The sequence below is a fragment of the Hemiscyllium ocellatum genome, chromosome 22 (assembly GCF_020745735.1).
Source record: "Hemiscyllium ocellatum isolate sHemOce1 chromosome 22, sHemOce1.pat.X.cur, whole genome shotgun sequence".
NCBI classification, from domain to species: Eukaryota; Metazoa; Chordata; class Chondrichthyes; order Orectolobiformes; family Hemiscylliidae; genus Hemiscyllium; species Hemiscyllium ocellatum.
The window spans coordinates 46194698-46211695 of record NC_083422.1 but is presented as its reverse complement, the minus strand read 5'-3'; the positions used below and the strand labels follow the sequence as shown (position 1 = coordinate 46211695).

General features: G+C 42.4%; 1 protein-coding gene across 2 annotated transcripts in view; it reads left to right on the top strand.

Moving 5' to 3' along the window:
• The window catches only part of entpd1 (ectonucleoside triphosphate diphosphohydrolase 1), a 129738-nt gene that overhangs the window by 74657 nt on the left and 38083 nt on the right, over positions 1-16998 (top strand). For both annotated transcript variants that reach the window (XM_060842149.1, XM_060842150.1), the window contains exons 3-4: positions 1465-1582; positions 3051-3201. In XM_060842149.1, coding sequence (XP_060698132.1) covers positions 1465-1582; positions 3051-3201 — 269 coding nt within the window. The remainder of the gene's footprint in view (positions 1-1464; positions 1583-3050; positions 3202-16998) is intronic.

Below are 16998 nucleotides of genomic sequence, written 5' to 3'. Positions count from 1 at the left end.
AGGTTGATTTAGGATACCTGGTCAGCATGGACGAGTTGGACCGAAGGGTCTGTTTCCATGCTGTGCAGCTCTATGCCATTGTGAAAAAGTCCCTTTTTAAATCTTTCCCCTTTCACCTTAAAATAAACCCTTCAGTTTTGAATTCCCTATCCTAGAGAATGATCTTTGTTATTCAGTTTATCTTGCCCCTCATGATTTTATAAACCTCTAGAAGGTCACTCCTCAACTCCTCAAAACCTGCAGATTCTGGAATCCAAAGTGCCCTGGATGTGGTCTTCTCTACATCAATGAGCCCCAACGTAGAATACCCATCATATACCCTTTTAATGTTGTAATTGTACCAGTTGCCTCCAGTGAAAAAAGTCCCAGCCTATCCAGCGTTTCCTTAAAAGTCACATCCTACAGTCCTAGTGATATCCTGCTAAATCTATTGAACTCTCTTGGAACTGCAGATGAAGAGGGTTTCGTGGCATGGGGAGAGTAGCAGAACAGTGAGGTAGCGATAGGTGAGCACAGGTCATGGATGCAACCTGGTTGGTCGATGGGAGGGATGAATTCGATTTGTATTTGGAAGGAAAGGTTGGTAGGTAGAATGGCAGGGAGGAGGCAGGGTTGGAAAGGGATGGGTGGGAAGGTTATTTGAAATTCGAGAACTCTGTGTTAAGCCCTTCAGGCTATAGGCTGCTTGGGCGGAAGGTGAGGTGTTGTTCCACCAATTTGTGGTCTGATTCACTGCGGCAATGGAGGAGACTGTGGAGGGACATGTCAGAGGGGGAATTGAAATGGGTGGTGACCAGGAGGTCAGACTAGCTGTTTCAGGCCCAGCAAAAATGCATGGTGGAATGGACACCTTGTCTACATTGGGGCTCACCGATGTAGAGAAGACCACATCCGGAGCACTTTGGATTCCAGCATCTGCAGTTTTTTTTATCTCTTCCTATAGCAAGATGATCAGAACTGTACAACCTCAACATGATGTCGCAGCATCTATACTCAGTGGTCTGAACAATGAAGGCAAGCATTTTAAATGCCTTCTTAACCATTTTCAAAGAACAATGTGCCTACTAAAGTCCGTCCAGCCATTTTGGAGAATAAACACACTCAATCCTGGAGAATAAACCCCCTGAGCAGGACATCAAACCAGAGACAGAGAACATTAGTTCATAATTCATGTCTGATAGATTATCAGAAGCTTGAACAATGCGTGTTTTCTGACCTTCAGACAAAATGCAGGTTGGCAGCTCGATACTAGCTCCTGCTATAGAAAAAAAAAACAAAACCCCAAAGTTGGATTCTGGACAAAGGGGAGCAGTGATGCAGTCTTGTATTCCTTTGATGAACAGTCTGGATATTGGACCTGATGTTTGAATCAGCTCCCTCTGATCTCATGTTAGTGTTATGAAGCATTACAATCTAATATGCGTCCTTGCAGAATGATGCCACGTTCCTTTTCTATGTCCACAGTATGGAATAGTGCTTGATGCCGGTTCCTCTCACACTGCATTGTACATCTACTCCTGGCCAGCTGAGAAGGTGAATGATACTGGTATAGTTACAGAGGTGGATTCCTGCAAAGTGAAAGGTAAGAGATTTGCGGCTTGAAGTTTGGTTAGGTATTACTCGGAACTCCTACTCTGTCTCTCACATTCATTTCTCCCCCCGTGCTCCCATACTCCCCTCTGCCCCCTTTGCCTTTCATTTTCTTCTCTGTTTCTCAAGTTCTACCCCCCTCTCATTTACTTGCACTCTCCCTTTTGTTTCTTGCTCTTCCCCCTCTGTCTTACTTCTTCCTTGCATCTCTTGCTGCTGACCTTAACCCATCCCTCACACCGTCCCTTGCTCTCTCCTTCACTCTCTATCTAAGGGTCTCCCTCACTGTCTTCAGTGTACTTGCCTCTTTCGCTCTTATCATCTCCTTCAGTCTTTTTCTCTCTGTTTGTCTCTCTCTTCCTGATTTTCTCTCTCACTTTCTTCTTCTCCGTCTGTCTTTCCTCTCGCACTTCCTTTCTCTCCTTCTTTCTCCCTTTATCTTCTCTATCTCTTCCTGCTCTATTCCTTCTCATGATCCCTCGTTCTCTCCCTCTGACTCTTTCTTCTCTTTCTTGACATGGTGTTTTTCTCTCTCTCTCACTCCCCTCGTGTCATTTTTCCTTAATCTCTCTGACTCTTACTCTCTCTCTCAAACCCTCTTTATCTCTGCCCCTTTCCATCTCTTCCTGTCATGTTCTCCCTCTCCTTGTTCTCCAATTCACTGCTCCCCTTCTCCTTTCTCTCATTAGTACCTCAGACTATAACTGTTTTTCACTCTCTTCTTTAGTTATTGAAGTGATATGGGCATCTCTGGCTTGGAAAGTGTTGATTGCCACCTTCTCCAGAGTAGTGATGGGCAATCCTGAAGTTGTAGAGACAGCCAGTGTACAGCTAGGATGGCAGTACCAGGATTTTGACCCAGTGACAGTGAAGAACCTTCCTTCCCTGCCTGTCTCTCTGCTACATTTCAAAATATTTCCTATCCACGTGATATGAACAGAACCACAGGAATAGTGTTTGGTTACATGTGTGTATGTATGTATATGTGTCTATACACATACATATATAGAAGTATACATGAAAAACGTACACGTTGCATGTTTATATTCTACTCCTGAAAAGATATTATTGTATACATGTACGTAGGTGGCACAGTGGCTCTGTAGTTAGCACTACTACCTCACCAGGGACCAAGGTTCAATTCCAGCCTCGGATGACTCTCTGTGTGGAGTTTGCATGTTCTCCCTTTGTCTGCGTGAGTTTCCTATGGGTGCTCCAGTTTACTTCCACAATCCAAATATGCTCAGGTTTGGTGGTTTGGCCATGCTAAATTGCCCCTAGTAACCAAGGGTATGAAGGCTAGGTGGATTAGCCATAGCCATGTAGAATGGGGGGGTGGAATCTGGTTGGGATGCTTTTTGTAGGGTTGATGTGGACTTGATGGGCTGAATGGCCTGCTTCCACACTGAGGGAATTCTATTCTGCCCCTTAACAGGCTTTCTCTTTTCCCTCCCTTGTAGGACCAGGCATTTCCAGTTATTGGAATGATATTGAACAGGCCGGCAAATCCCTGAAAGTGTGCCTCGATAAGGCTAAAGAGCGAGTTCCTGAGAAACAGCAGTACGTGACCCCAGTGTATCTCGGAGCAACAGCTGGCATGCGCTTACTGAGGTTAGAGTCTTTCACACTTTTCTCACTTCTGACCTCTCATCTACAGTTCGACCCATCCAAGACTGGTATATTTTAACTTTAGATGAAAACCAGATTACAGGCTCTGTCATGAAGACTCCCATAGGAAACTCAAACACTTGTTAATTGGGCATATACTCATGACCTGTGCATCAATTGGTTTCAGGTTGTTAGTCCCCTTGGCTGGAAAGAGAGAGAGAGAGTGGGACCGCTGGCCATGTTCATAAGTCACAAGACAGGAACCAGTTGCTTGGAACTGAGCTAATACAACATTTCTTATTATTTAGAGGATCATGGATCTTCGGACTTCTCTACCTCAGGTTGGGTTCTCAGTCATTGAGTATATTGACGGCAAAGGTCAACATATTATGATGGGGGATGAGATAATTAAGGATCTTAGGATTAATGTAGGAAGACGAAATTGAGGGAGAAGATCAATGGCAGTGGAACAGACTTGAATGACTAGACTGGACACTCCCACTCTTGTTTCTAATACCATTAGGTTTATTCAGTCTTGACCTATGAAACTCATTGGTGAGCTGACAAATATCTGATTCTGGTTTAGTTTGTGAGTTATCTGAATGAAATGACTGATCAGTTGACCGAAGAGGAGAGCTCCCCCTTTGTGGAGAGACTGTCTTACGTTAATTATAAACTGAATGGAATGAACCTTCGCAAGAACACAACAAGAGCAAAAGGAGACCATTCGGCCCATTGAGCCTGGTCCACCATTCAATATTAACATGGTTGATCTCCAGTTTAATCTACCTTCCCACTTGCTACTCATTTCCCTCAATTTGCTAAGAGGCCAAAATTAATCTATCCCACCTTAAAGATATTCAATGATGGAGAGCCCACAAAAGCGAACTTGAGAGGAAGGTCAAATTACAGGGAAGCTATACTTGTAACAGAAAGTAGAAAAGTGATAAGTAAAATTACAAGACATATGTAGTAAAAGCTTGCATCATGTAAGAGGTGGTGGTGTAGTATTAGTGTTGTTGGACTAATAATCCAGAACCCCAGAAACTATTCTTGGTAAATGGCTTTGAATCCCACTATGGCAGATAGTGGAATCTGAATTCAATAAAATCTAGAATAAAAATCTGGTCTAATGGCAACTATGTGATCACCGTCAATTGTTGTAAAACCCATCTTGTTCATTAAAGACTGAATCTGCCATCCTATCTGGTCTTCGGGTAATAGCACACAACTGGAGCAAGTATTGAAGAATCAATTAGGGATTAGGTCATTTTAGATATGGTACTTTTTGATGAAAAAGGCAAATTAATAGCCGTGCTTTAAAGGAGCCTTTGAGAAATAGTGACAATTATATCAATCATTTTGTATTAAGTTTCAATGTGATATAGCTCAGTTTGGAACTATGGTACTTAATCTAAACAAGGAAAGCTAAGAAGGCATGAGGGGCTAATTTGTTTTGATGGAGTGGGAAAAGGCACAATAAAATTGGATAATGGCTAATATGAAATACAAAACAGGTTAGTGCACTTCTCCATGAGATGGAAAGAGCATCAGGTGATGGTGTTCCATAGACATCAGATCATGGAAAAACAAATTACCTTTAACAGCTTTATAATAGCTCTTGATAAGTATTTCACATCAAGAATAAATCGGAAACTGGTGAGATCACCCTTCAATAGCAGATACCAATGCCCACGAGAGTGTGGAAATAGCTGCACTAATTACTTACATACACTTTTTGAACTATGCGTACTTACAACTGAGCTCACTTGTGACAAAATTGTCTTTGACTTACTGAATTATTTATTAACTTCCTGAATTACTGAATTTCTTCGATCCAAAGAGGATCTAACTCTAGGATAAGTAGTCCATTTAGTAGTGAAGACACAATTCAAACATTATTCAGAATTATCAAACAGCAACATTTTATTTAATGCAGAAAACACAATAGAGCATTTGGCCAGAAGAAACAGACCATGCATCTGAAAAGATGAAAAAAACTTTCCTGGACCAGCTATTGATTCAGATGAATCCAGCCAAATACCTGAGGAGCTGGTGACTGCGGGGTATATAAGGGAAAATGTAATCTTCATCTGGCCCATGCCCACCTTGGTACCTTTTCTAGGCTCCATGTTTTAATTCAATCTTGCCACCCAGATTTGGAAAATTCAGGCTAAGCCTTCTCTAAAGGAGTTGGCCAATCAGTAGTTCCACTGGGACTACTCAAAAGTTCAAAAGATATAGGAGCAGAATTAGGTCAGTTGGCCCATCGAGTCTGTTCCACCATTCGGTCGTGGCTGACATGCTCTTCACCCCCATTTTCCTGCCTTCTCTCCATATCCCTTCAAATCATTACCAATAAAAAATCTGTCTAACTCTTTCTAAAATGTACTCACTGTCCCAACATCCACCGCTCTTTGGGGTATTGAATTCCATAGATTTATAACTCTTTGGGAGAAGTAGTTTCTCCTCAACTCTGTTTTAAATTTTCTACCTTTTATCTTAAGACTATGATCTTTCATACTAGAATGCTCCACAAAAAAAAGCATCCACTCCACGTCTTTTTATCCACACCTTTTATCATCTTGAATACCTGAATTTGATCTCCCCTCACTCTTTTAAATTCCAGAGAGTATAGGCCTAAGCTGTTCAATCTCTGTTCATATGACATACCCCTCATCTCTGGGGTCAATCTAGTGATCAACCTCCTCTAAATCTCTTCCAATGCCACTACATCTTTCCCATTGTTATCTGCAGTATTGTCCTATAGTTGAAGAGAAGTGCAAGCATCCTTTCCAAAAACCCTGTATATTCCTTCCTCTGCTATTCTCCTGCGGAATACATGGATTGTTTGCTCAGCCAAACCATTTGAGGATGGATGGTAGGGTGGGGATGTGGCTTACCCCATTTGTCTTCAAAAAATCTAAAATTCTCCATTGGAGTCCCATTGACTATTACACGGACCTCAGGTGCACCATGCATACTAAAAGATTGGCAGATTTCCTATGATGTTGAAAGAGGCATTCGAGGCCATTCTGTGCATGTTCAACCATTTTGAATTGTGTTGATAGAGCCCATTAATGGCCCAATGAAATCTGCATGGACTCTCACCCTGGATCTGCCTGACCTTTTCCAATGGTGCATTGAGGCTGCTGGTGGAGCCTCCTGGTTTTCCTGGCACTTTTTCCACTGCTTAACCAGGTTGACTAAGATACCAAACTTTGCTCCTTATGAGCATTTTCATTTTCATTTTAGAAATTCATGAGTGACCTTTATGCAATTCTTGGAGTATTGGTCACTGACTTGGATGGGAGACAAACATAAGATACTGCAATCTTCAATGCTCAACTCCTGATACTTTAAGATATAGGGTTTGAACCCATCCATAGGACATCCTTGTCATCCTCCATTTAGAATGATATTGCTGTAGCTTTGCCAATGTTAGAGTCATTTTGGGTCCAAGTCTCGATTCACTTGCCCAGTTCTGGTCGAGAGCGTCCATGAAATTTAAAGTCATGATGACTTCATCCATCTTCAGAGGTGAAAGTATGCTGGTGGGTAGTAGCAGACAACTCAAGGCGTTCGCATTCACCAGTTGGCTTCCTAGACAATGTTCCCAGATATATTCATGGGTACCCAATAACAGTGCTCAATATTGGATCAGAGCTGATGTAATGGTGGGATTGCCTTGTCTTCTTTGAAGATGCCCAGCAGAGGTTTGTCATTAGTTAATATGGTGAAACACCGACAGGAGACATACTGGTGGAATTCTTTCACCATTCAAGCAATGGCCAGGTCTTCTTTCTCAATCTGGTCATACTTCCTTTCTACCTCTGCCAGTGTTAGTCAGTCTAGCCTTAGTGTCCTACAGGCCTAAAGGCAAGATGTCCCATTGGAGTTTCCTATAGTTTTTCTCCCGAACAGTAAATACAGTGTCACCTGTATCTATGTTCATTTCAACAGGTGGCTATTTACCTGAGGTTTTATATTATTGGGACCACTTTGGGAGCAATGATATAATTTAGCTTTATCAATTCCTCAGCCTGATTTATTTACAAAGCCCTGTCTTGAGGTGGCTTTGCCCTTCAAACTGGGTGATGTGTTGGGGTAGCCTTATCTTGACAGACTCTATAACACAAGCACAGCATGGATATTTTTGCTCCTCATTGTATTGTGGACAAACTTTGCGTCCAGTTCAGGAACCTTGCAGCCTCCAACTCCAATTGCCCTTCCATGGCAACAAATGAGGACTGTAGATATTATAGGCTCGGGACATGGCTGTATGGTATGGGGATCACCAAGGGTTGAGATCGGTACTATCCAGGGGCCCTGAAGATGCCGAGCCCCTTTATCCCACATTTTTTACGGGATTGGGCCAGTTCTTTTTGAGATCCCAACGTAGTTCAGTCAGTAGTTTCCTATGAGTCGCAATATTATTAATTCCACACACTAAGTGATCCTTTAACATTTCCTGAAGTGCTGAACCGTACTCAATATTCTGCCAATTTCCACCATTCATCAAAAATTCAGTAATTGGTTCCCCAGGAAATCTACTTGTCATGTTAAACCCATAACGCTGCAATATAACAGATGGCTTGTAGTTGTAGAATCATACAGCATGGAAACAGACTCTTCAGTCCAACTTATCCATTGGATGATGAATAGTATGGAGGTGTATTTATAGGTCGAATACCATTCGACTTTAGGAAATACTCAAATTCCCTGGTCATAAACGATGTCCCATTATCTGTGACCAACACTTCTGGGAGTCAGTGTCCTGCAAAAGATGCGCACAGGTTTTCTGTCATTGTCTCCATATTTGACGAATGAATACTATGTAGATCCAGCACTTCACAAACAACTGTCCACAATGACTCAGAACATTGAGCCTATGAAAGAACCGAGTGTAAATGAGTCCAATGTTTACCTGGCCATTCCATGAATGTAGAGGAGCTGATAGTAGTAAGTTTTGTCCTCGTGGGCACTTTGGGCACTGCCCCACCGATGCGGCTATGTCTGCATCCAATCCAGGCCATGAGACATAACTTCACGCCAACATCTTCATTTTGGAAACCCCTGGATGACCTTGGTGGAGTTCAGCCAATATCTGGTGGCAACCTTTGCACAGAACAATCACTCTTGCTCCTCAATAATATGTCATCTTCTCCTGTGATCTGGTCTCTCCAGGTACAGACAGGCTTCAATTCTGGTTGTTACGGCCCTTTAGTTTCCACCTTCACCATCACCTGGTTTGCCAGGACCGGCTCTTTCTGCATCCAAAGTCTGATGTTGTCAGCTGTGACTGGAAGTGTGTCCAGAAAATTTAAAACCATTGCAGATTCTCCCAGTGGCAGTACCACCAGTGTGAGTGTGAGGCAGCTCAATGCAACCCCATTCATTACTTGGCCTCGCGCGTGGTGTTCCAACATGTAATTCTGTGCATTTAGTACTGTTTTGGAAGCCAACACTGAATGCTATGGACGGTACTGCGTTGTCCTCTTTAAGTAGGTCTAGCAGGGAATATGGTCCATTATAATTATAAATTTATGTCCATTAAGGTATTAGTGAAACTTCCTGACTCCAAATATGATAGCCAAACTTTCCTTCTCTACCTGGTGTGTTTATGTTATGTTTTAGTCAAAGTCCTGGATGCATACACCATTGGGCATTCCTCTCCATTGGGCCACCTGTGAGCTAATGCTACCCCAGGGAGGTATCGTATATCAATATCAGATCTCACATGGGATCATTGTGTGCCAACACCTTAGAGGATCGTAGCTGTTTCTTCACTTCCATGAAAGCTATGGCTTGGTTACGTGACCATTTCCAAGGCTGACTCTTTTTTCAAGAGTTGATATAAAGGTGCCATGATGGAGGCCAGGTTATGTATGGACTTTCCATAATAATTCAGCAGCCTCAAGGAAAGATCTAAACTCCCGTACAGACGTGAGAGGCATGGCACATTTAATCGCCCTCACTTCATCTAACAATGGGTGTAACTATGTCTTATTGACACTGTAGCCCAACTAGATCACTTGGGGGGGGGGGCGTAGAGCACACATTTTTCCTTCCTTAGGCAAATGCTTGCCTGGGAGAAATGTATAAGGACTATTTCCAAATTCTCTAAGTGCTCCTTATTGGTCTTCTCTGATATTGGCATGTCATCTGGATAAATGGTGACCTGAGGTAGACCTCGTAAAATGTTGTCCATTGTCCGCTGAAAAATTGCACAGGTTGATGGTACCCCAAATGGCAGTCTCAGATATTAGTACAAAATCCTTGCATGTATTAATTGCAGTGTACTTCCAGGAATCCTCATCTAACCACAACTGCAAGTACATATCACTCATGCCCAACTTTGTGAAGGACAGTCCCCTGCCAACTTTACGTATGAATCCTCAATGCAAAGGATTGGGTGTTTGTCAAGCTGCAAAAAGTGGTTTACTGTTTGCGTAACAAAAGGGAACCAAGCCATCAGGCTTCAAAATCAGTACGACCAGTGCTGCCCATTCTGCAAACTGGACTGGTTTGATGATTCCTTCGCTTTCTGATTTCTTCTGATTTCTGCCTCTACTTCTGCCCACAAGACAAATGACACTTGAGGGGCCTGGCAAAGTTGTGGAATTGTTTCCTGGTCAGCATGCAAAGTGACCTTGGCTCCTTTGGTAGTCCCTCGACCTTCCTGAAAAACCTCCAGGTATTTAATTAGGACTTCACTCAGGCAGATATTTTCTAATTGAAAAGTGTTAACTAATCAAGATGAATCTTTCTCAACCAGTTTTGCCCCAATAAGCTTGGTAACTTCCGTGGTAACTGCACCAGCTACTTCTCATAACAGACTGCAACCAAACTTGTACCCTTAATAAAGGTTCCCTGATATAGGTTCTCTGTCTAGCTGAAATCTTGCACAAACATAAAGGTTCGAATCAAGGGCAAATTTTATAAAAAACTGTTTCTGCAATCACTGTTACAGCCATGCTGGTATCAACCTCCATTAGAACTGACTGACCATTTAACCAGACATTTATTTTGATTGGTTCTGATTTGGATGTTGTTAAGCAATTGAACTCTTCCAAGCCAGAGGTAGTGAGTTTTCCAGGGTGCGCACTCTCCTGGATACCAGCCTAGGAGTTCTCTTACTCAAGTCGGGCCTAGTGGGACTCTTTTGCTCTCTCGAGTCCACATGCTGGCAGCATCTACAATGGTTTGCCAATCCTGATCTTGAAGAAAATGTTAACCATTTGGTTGAGAGTTGGTTTTGTTTTGGGATTTTGCTGTGGGCTGACCTAGAGTCCCTCTGTTTACGCTATGTCCTGAGTGAGGCTATGCAATTGCCTTCACTCAGGTGCTGGCCCCGAAAGTCAGTTAGACTGGTGAGGATGTCCACTTCCAACGGCGTACCCTGTAACTCATATGCTGCATGTGCCTCATTTTCTAATGACAAAGACAGTTGTAGTGGTTGTTTGAAGTACAGTTAGGCTTCAGCTAGTAAGTTCTTTTGCATGGTTATGTCATTAATCCCACATGCCAAAAGGTCTCTCAGCATCTCATTAAGGATTAAATCAAAGTCACATGCCTCTGCCAGTTATCTTAACCTCATCAAAAATCCCGATACAGATTCCCCTGGTTCTTGAAGTGCTAAGTAAAACTGAAAGTGTCTCAGAATTAGAGGAAGCTTATGGTCATAATATTCCTCGACTAAATCAGTCAATTCTTGAAAAGTTTTAGTATCTGGTGCTTCAGGGAAAGTTAAGTTCCTAAAAAAAAAGCTGCAGGACCACAAGCTGTCAGAAGAATTACTCGTTGCTTTTCATCTGTCCCAATGTCATTTTCCTTGAAAGAAATCACATTCTTTCCACATACTGGGCCCAGTCTTCAACAGCAGGATTGAAAGAGCCAAGCTTCCCAATATTTGCATGATGCCAGAAATACTTACACCAGCTCGAAGACAACTGTTGCGATCAAATTTCTTCGTGAACCTGCTTTACTCTCATCATCACTGAAATAACTCCACAGAGGCTGGTATCTTGTCACCTAGTCACTTTTTATTTACATGTGTAAAGTCCTTCACACTAATCCAGCTCCCTCACAGCCAACTGTCAGAGTGACAGGATGTCTGACACGCCTGTTCTTCTGTCAGCTAGGGATCCCTGATTTGGACCAAATTAATAGTCCAAATGAGGGAACTCATATTTTGAGGTCCATCTGGCTGACCTTGTTACAGTCACTACACTTTGACTGTGAAGAACATAACCAGATAGACTACCTATCATCAGCCTCAGCACCAAAATCTACAAACTCAGTTCTGTCAACCCTGCAAATTCCTCTTTACCATTCATGATTTTATGATCTGGGACTAGTGCCAAAATTGAAAGAGCTATCCTGAGACTGGCCAAACAACAGCCTGGTGTAGCCATGCTCATAGAATCATACATTAATGTCCCAGACAGCACTGTCACTATTCCTGAATATGTCCTGTGCCACCAACCAGACAGACCAGCAGGGTTGCAGGCATAGTGGTATACGGTGCAAGTGAGTTGCCCTAGAAGTCCTCAGCATTGACTCTGGACCTCATGAAGTCTCATGGTGTTCGGTCAAACATGGGCAAATAAATCTCCAGACTACCAGATATCAGAACATAATGCTGAACACAAATGGTAAAGGAGGGAAGGATACTGAATGTTCTCTGGGTTGGGTACTTCAATGTCTATCACTAAGAGTGGCTCAGAATCACAACTACTGACCAAACTGGCTGAACCCTAAAGGACTTGGCTGCAAAACCTGCCTGCTACATGTGAAAGAACCAGCAAGAAGGAGATACATATTTAAATTGTCTTCACCAGTCAACCTGTTGAAGATGTCTCTGTTCATAACAGTACTGACAGAGTGACCACCATACAATCACTGTGGAGACAAAGTCTAGTCTTCAGATTGAGGATACACGATGTGGCATTATTACTGTGTTAACTGGGCCAAACTTTGAACTGTCTAGCAACCATAAACTGGGCACCCATGAGGTGTTGTGGGTCATCAGTAACAGCAGAATGGTATTCAACTGCAATTTATAATTTCTTGCCTGGCATAGCCCCCACTCTAACAGTACCTTCAACCCAGGGGATCAACCTGATGTCCTACCTCGAAGGCTTTTAAAGGAAGTGGCTACTGAAACAGTAGAGACATTGGTCAAAATATTCCAGAACTCACTAAATTCTAGGAGGGTTCCACTAGATTGGAAAACTGCTTCTGTGTCACCTCTGTTCAAGAAGGAAGGGAGACAGAAAATAAGCAATACTTGGCCAGTTAGCCTAACATCTGACATTTGGAAAATGCTCGAGTCCATTATTAAGGAATTAGTAACAAGATGTTCAAAAAAGCCTGACACAATCGAACAGAATCAAGATTGATGACAGCATAAGATTATAATGGAATATTGATCAACTCGGTGACTGGGCAAAGCTGTGGGAGATAGGTTTTAATATAAGCAAAGGTGAGTTTATCTCTCCTGCCTTTTAAGAAAGAATCAAGGTAAATTTTAAAAAGCACATTAAATATATTGGATGCCCAACAGAATTTGGGGATTGGGTGCATAGCCCTTTAAAATACTACAAAGAGGTGCAGAAAGTAGTTAAAAAGGCTAATGGAATGCTGGCCTTTGTATTTAAAAAGCTGGATTACAAGAACGCAGACGTTATGCTGCAATTTTACAAAATCCAGTTACACCTCATTTACCCTGTGAGCAGATCTGTGTACAACACCTTAGGAAGGATGTTTGGCCCTCAAGGGAGTGTGATGTAGGTTTACCAGGATGATACTTAGACTTTAAGGGGTAAGTTATGATGAGAGATTATATGAATTAGTCTTTTATTCTCTAGAATTCAGAAGGTTAAAAGCTGATCTCAATTAGAGATCTTCAGAATATTAACAGGGAAAGGCAGGATAGATAAAGTTAAATTATTTCCACTGATTGAAGATTCTAGAACTAGGGAGGGGTGTGTGTGGGTGGGAGGGGTGTGCATGGCCTGAGAATTAGGGCCAGGCCATTCAGGAGAGATGTTAGAAAGCAGTTCTACATGCAGAGGTTTGCAACACTCTTCCTTAAATGGTGGACAATGCTAATTCAATTGTTAAGTATAAATCTGAGATAAACTTTTTTTTAATCTGGCAAGGGTATCAAGGGATAGGGGCCCAAGGAAGATATATGGAGTTTAGCCACAGATCAGCGATGATCTTATTGAATGGCAGAGCAGGCTTGAGGGGCTGAATGGGCTACTTCTGTTTCTAAGTTCCTAAGATCATTTTGTGAAAGGGAAATCATGTTTAACAAAATTGCTTGAGTTCTTTGAGTAAACAAGAAGCAGAGTTAATAAAAAGGAATGGTGGTTGTCTTGTATCAGGATTTTCAGATGGGAATTGATAGGTTTCCCCATAAAAAGTTATTGCACAAGATAGGAGCCTACAGTTTTGAGGGTAATGTGTTCGCAAGGATTGAGAATTGGTTAATGCACAGATGACAGAAGGTCATGATTAATGGTCTTTTTCAGTTGGAAAGCTGCAACCAGTGGAGTGCCTTAAGGATCAGTTCTAATGTGGGGAAGTGTGCAGTTATGCACTTTGATGGGAAGAGTAGAGGCCTAGCTGAAAATGTGTTGCTGAAAAAGCGCAGCAGGTCAGGCAGCATCCAAGGAACAGGAAATTCGACGTTTCGGGCATAAGCCCTTCTTCAGGAAAGAAGGGTTTATGCCCGAAACGTCGAATTTCCTGTTCCTTGGATGCTGCCTGACCTGCTGCGCTTTTCCAGCAACACATTTTCAGCTCTGATCTCCAGCATCTGCAGACCTCACTTTCTCCTCGAAGAATAGAGGCCTAGCCTATTTTCTAAATGGGGAAAGATTTGGAAAATCCGAATCACAGAGCATCTTTGTTCAGGATTCTCTTAAGGTTAACATGCAAGCTCAGTTGCAGTTAAGAAGACAAATGCAATGTTAGCATTCATTTTGAGAGTTCTAGAATGCAAGAACAGGGCTATACTGCTGAGACTGTGTAAGGCTCTGGTCATACCACATTTAGAATATTGTGAGCAGTTTTTGGCCCCATATCGAAGGAAGGATGTGTTGGCCTTGCAGGAGATTGAAAGGAGTTCGTAAGAATGACCCCAGGACTGAAGGACTTGTCAAATGAGGAACCGTTGAGGACTCTGGATCTGTACTTGATTAACTTTAGAAGGATAAGTGGGAAATTTTATCGAAACTTACAGAATACTGTGAGGCCTGGATAGAGTGGATATGAAGAAGATGTGACAGCCACAGTGAAAGGATGACCCTTTAGAACTGAGATGAGGAGGAATTTCTTCAGCCAGAGGGTGGTGAATCTGTGGAACTTGTCGCAGAAGACTGTGGAGACCAAACCATTGAATTTAAGACAGAGACAGATTGGTTCTTGGTTAGTAAGGGGGTCAAAGGTTACAGGGAGAAGGCAAGAGAATGGGGTGGAGAAATGTATCAGCGATGATAGAATGGCAGAGCAGAATCAATGGGCTGAATAGCCTAATTCTGCTTCTATATCGATAGTCTATTAATCTCATTTATTTGCTAGTGATAGTAATGGCTTGAAGGAGGGGTCAGACCATAATGTATCTAAATTTACAAAAATAGCTGACATATTATATTGAGAACATAAGAAGAGGATATAGATAGGTTGAGTGAGTAATTATACTTTTGCAAAAACCTACTAGATAAAATTTAATATAGGAAAATGTGAGGTCACTTAATAGGAAGAATCAAAAGGTAGACTATTATTTAAGTAGAGACAGACTCCATTAATGTGCAGCCCAGAGGGACCTGCGTGTACCTGTGCATGAAACACAAAAAGGTAGAAAGCTATGATGTTGTAGCCATTACAGAGACTTGGATATCACAGGGACAGGAATGGTTGTTGGACGTTCCAGGGTTTTGTTGGTCCAAAAGGAATGGGGAGGAGGTAAAAGAGGTGGTGGAGTGGAATTACTAATCAGGGATTGTATCACAACTACAGAACGGGAGGCCATCAAGGAGAGTTTGTCTACAGAGTCACTATGGGTGGAAGTCAGAAACAGGAAAGGAGCAGTCACTTTATTGGGACCTTTCTACAGACTCCCCAACCCCCACCACCACCACCACCACCAATACCAAAAGAGACATGGAGGAGCAGATTGGGAGGCAGATTTTGGAAAGGTCCAGAAGTAACAGGGTTGTTGTCATGTGATTTTAACTTCCCTAATATTGATTGAAACCTACTTAGTTCAAATAGTGTGGATGGAGCAGTTTTTTTTTTAAAGTGTGTATAGGAAGGATTTTTGACTCCGTATGTAGATAGGCCAACAGGATTTGGTTCTTGGCAACGAACCAGGCCAGGTGTCAGATCTCTTGGTGGGCGAGCATTTCGGTGATAGTGATCACAACTCCCAGATCTTTAATCCAGTCATAGAGCGAGATAGGAGTAGATGGTATGGGAAAGTATTTATTTAATTGAGGGAGTGGGAATTAGAATGCTATTTAGCAGGAACTGGGGTGCCGAAATTAGGAACAGGTGTTCTCATAAAACTGTACAATTAAAATGTGGAGTTTGTTTGTGCAGCACTTGCTGATAGCGATGGATAGGTTTTTCCCACTGATGCAAGGAAGGGATGGTAGGATGAAGGAAACTTTGGTGACAAGGGATGTGGAACATCTAGTCAAGAGGAAGAAGGAAGCTGACTTAGGTTGGGGAGGCAAGGATCAGACAGGGCTCTAGAGGGTTACAAGGTGGCCTGGAAGGAACTGAAGAATGGACTTAAGAGTGCTAGATGGGGCATTAAAAAGCTTTAGTGGGTAGGATTAAGGAAACCCCTAAGACATTCTACACTCATGTGAGGAATAAGAGGATGGTCAGAGTGAGGGTAGGGCCGATCGGGGATAGTGCAGGGAACTTGTGCCTGGAATCGGAGGAGTAGGGAAGTCTTTAATAAAGACTTTGCTTCAGTATTCAATACTGAGAGTGACCTTGACATTTATGAGGACAACATGAAGCAGGCATATAAGCTCGAACAGGTTGAAGTTAACAAGGAGGATGTGCTAAAAAATTTGAAAAACCATACAGATAGATCAGTCCTCTGGGCCAGATGGGATATACCTACAGTTACTACAGGAAGTGAGGGAAGAGATTGCCTTCTGCAATAATCTTTGAATCCTCACTGTCCACTGGAGTAGTGTCAGATGATTGGAGAGTAGCAAATGCTGTTCACTTGTTCTAGAAAGGGAATAGAGATAATTCTGGGAATTGCAGACCAGTCAGTCTTATGTTTGTGCTGGGCAAATTATTGGAGAGGATTCTGAGAGACAGGATTTATGATTACTTGGAAAACCATAGTTTAATTAGAAATAGTCAGCATGGCTTTGTAAGGGGCAGGTCATACCTCACAAGCCTTATTGAATTCTTTGAGGATGTGACAAAACACATCGATAAAGATAGAGATTGATGTACATGGATTTTAGCAAGGCATTTGATAAGGTTCCCCATGATAGGCTAATTTAGAAAGTAAGGAGGCATGGGATACAGGGAAATTTGGCTGACTGGATACAAATTGGCTGGCCCATAGAAGACAGAGGGTGGCTGTAGGTTGAAAATATTCTGCCTGGAGCTTGGTGACCAGTGGTGTTCTGCAGGGACCTGTTCTGGGACATCTGCTCTTTCTGAATTTTAGGAAGTTTGCTGATGACACAAAGGTTGATGGAGTGGTGTATATTGTGTGAGGGCTGTTGTAGGTTACAACGAGACATTGACAGG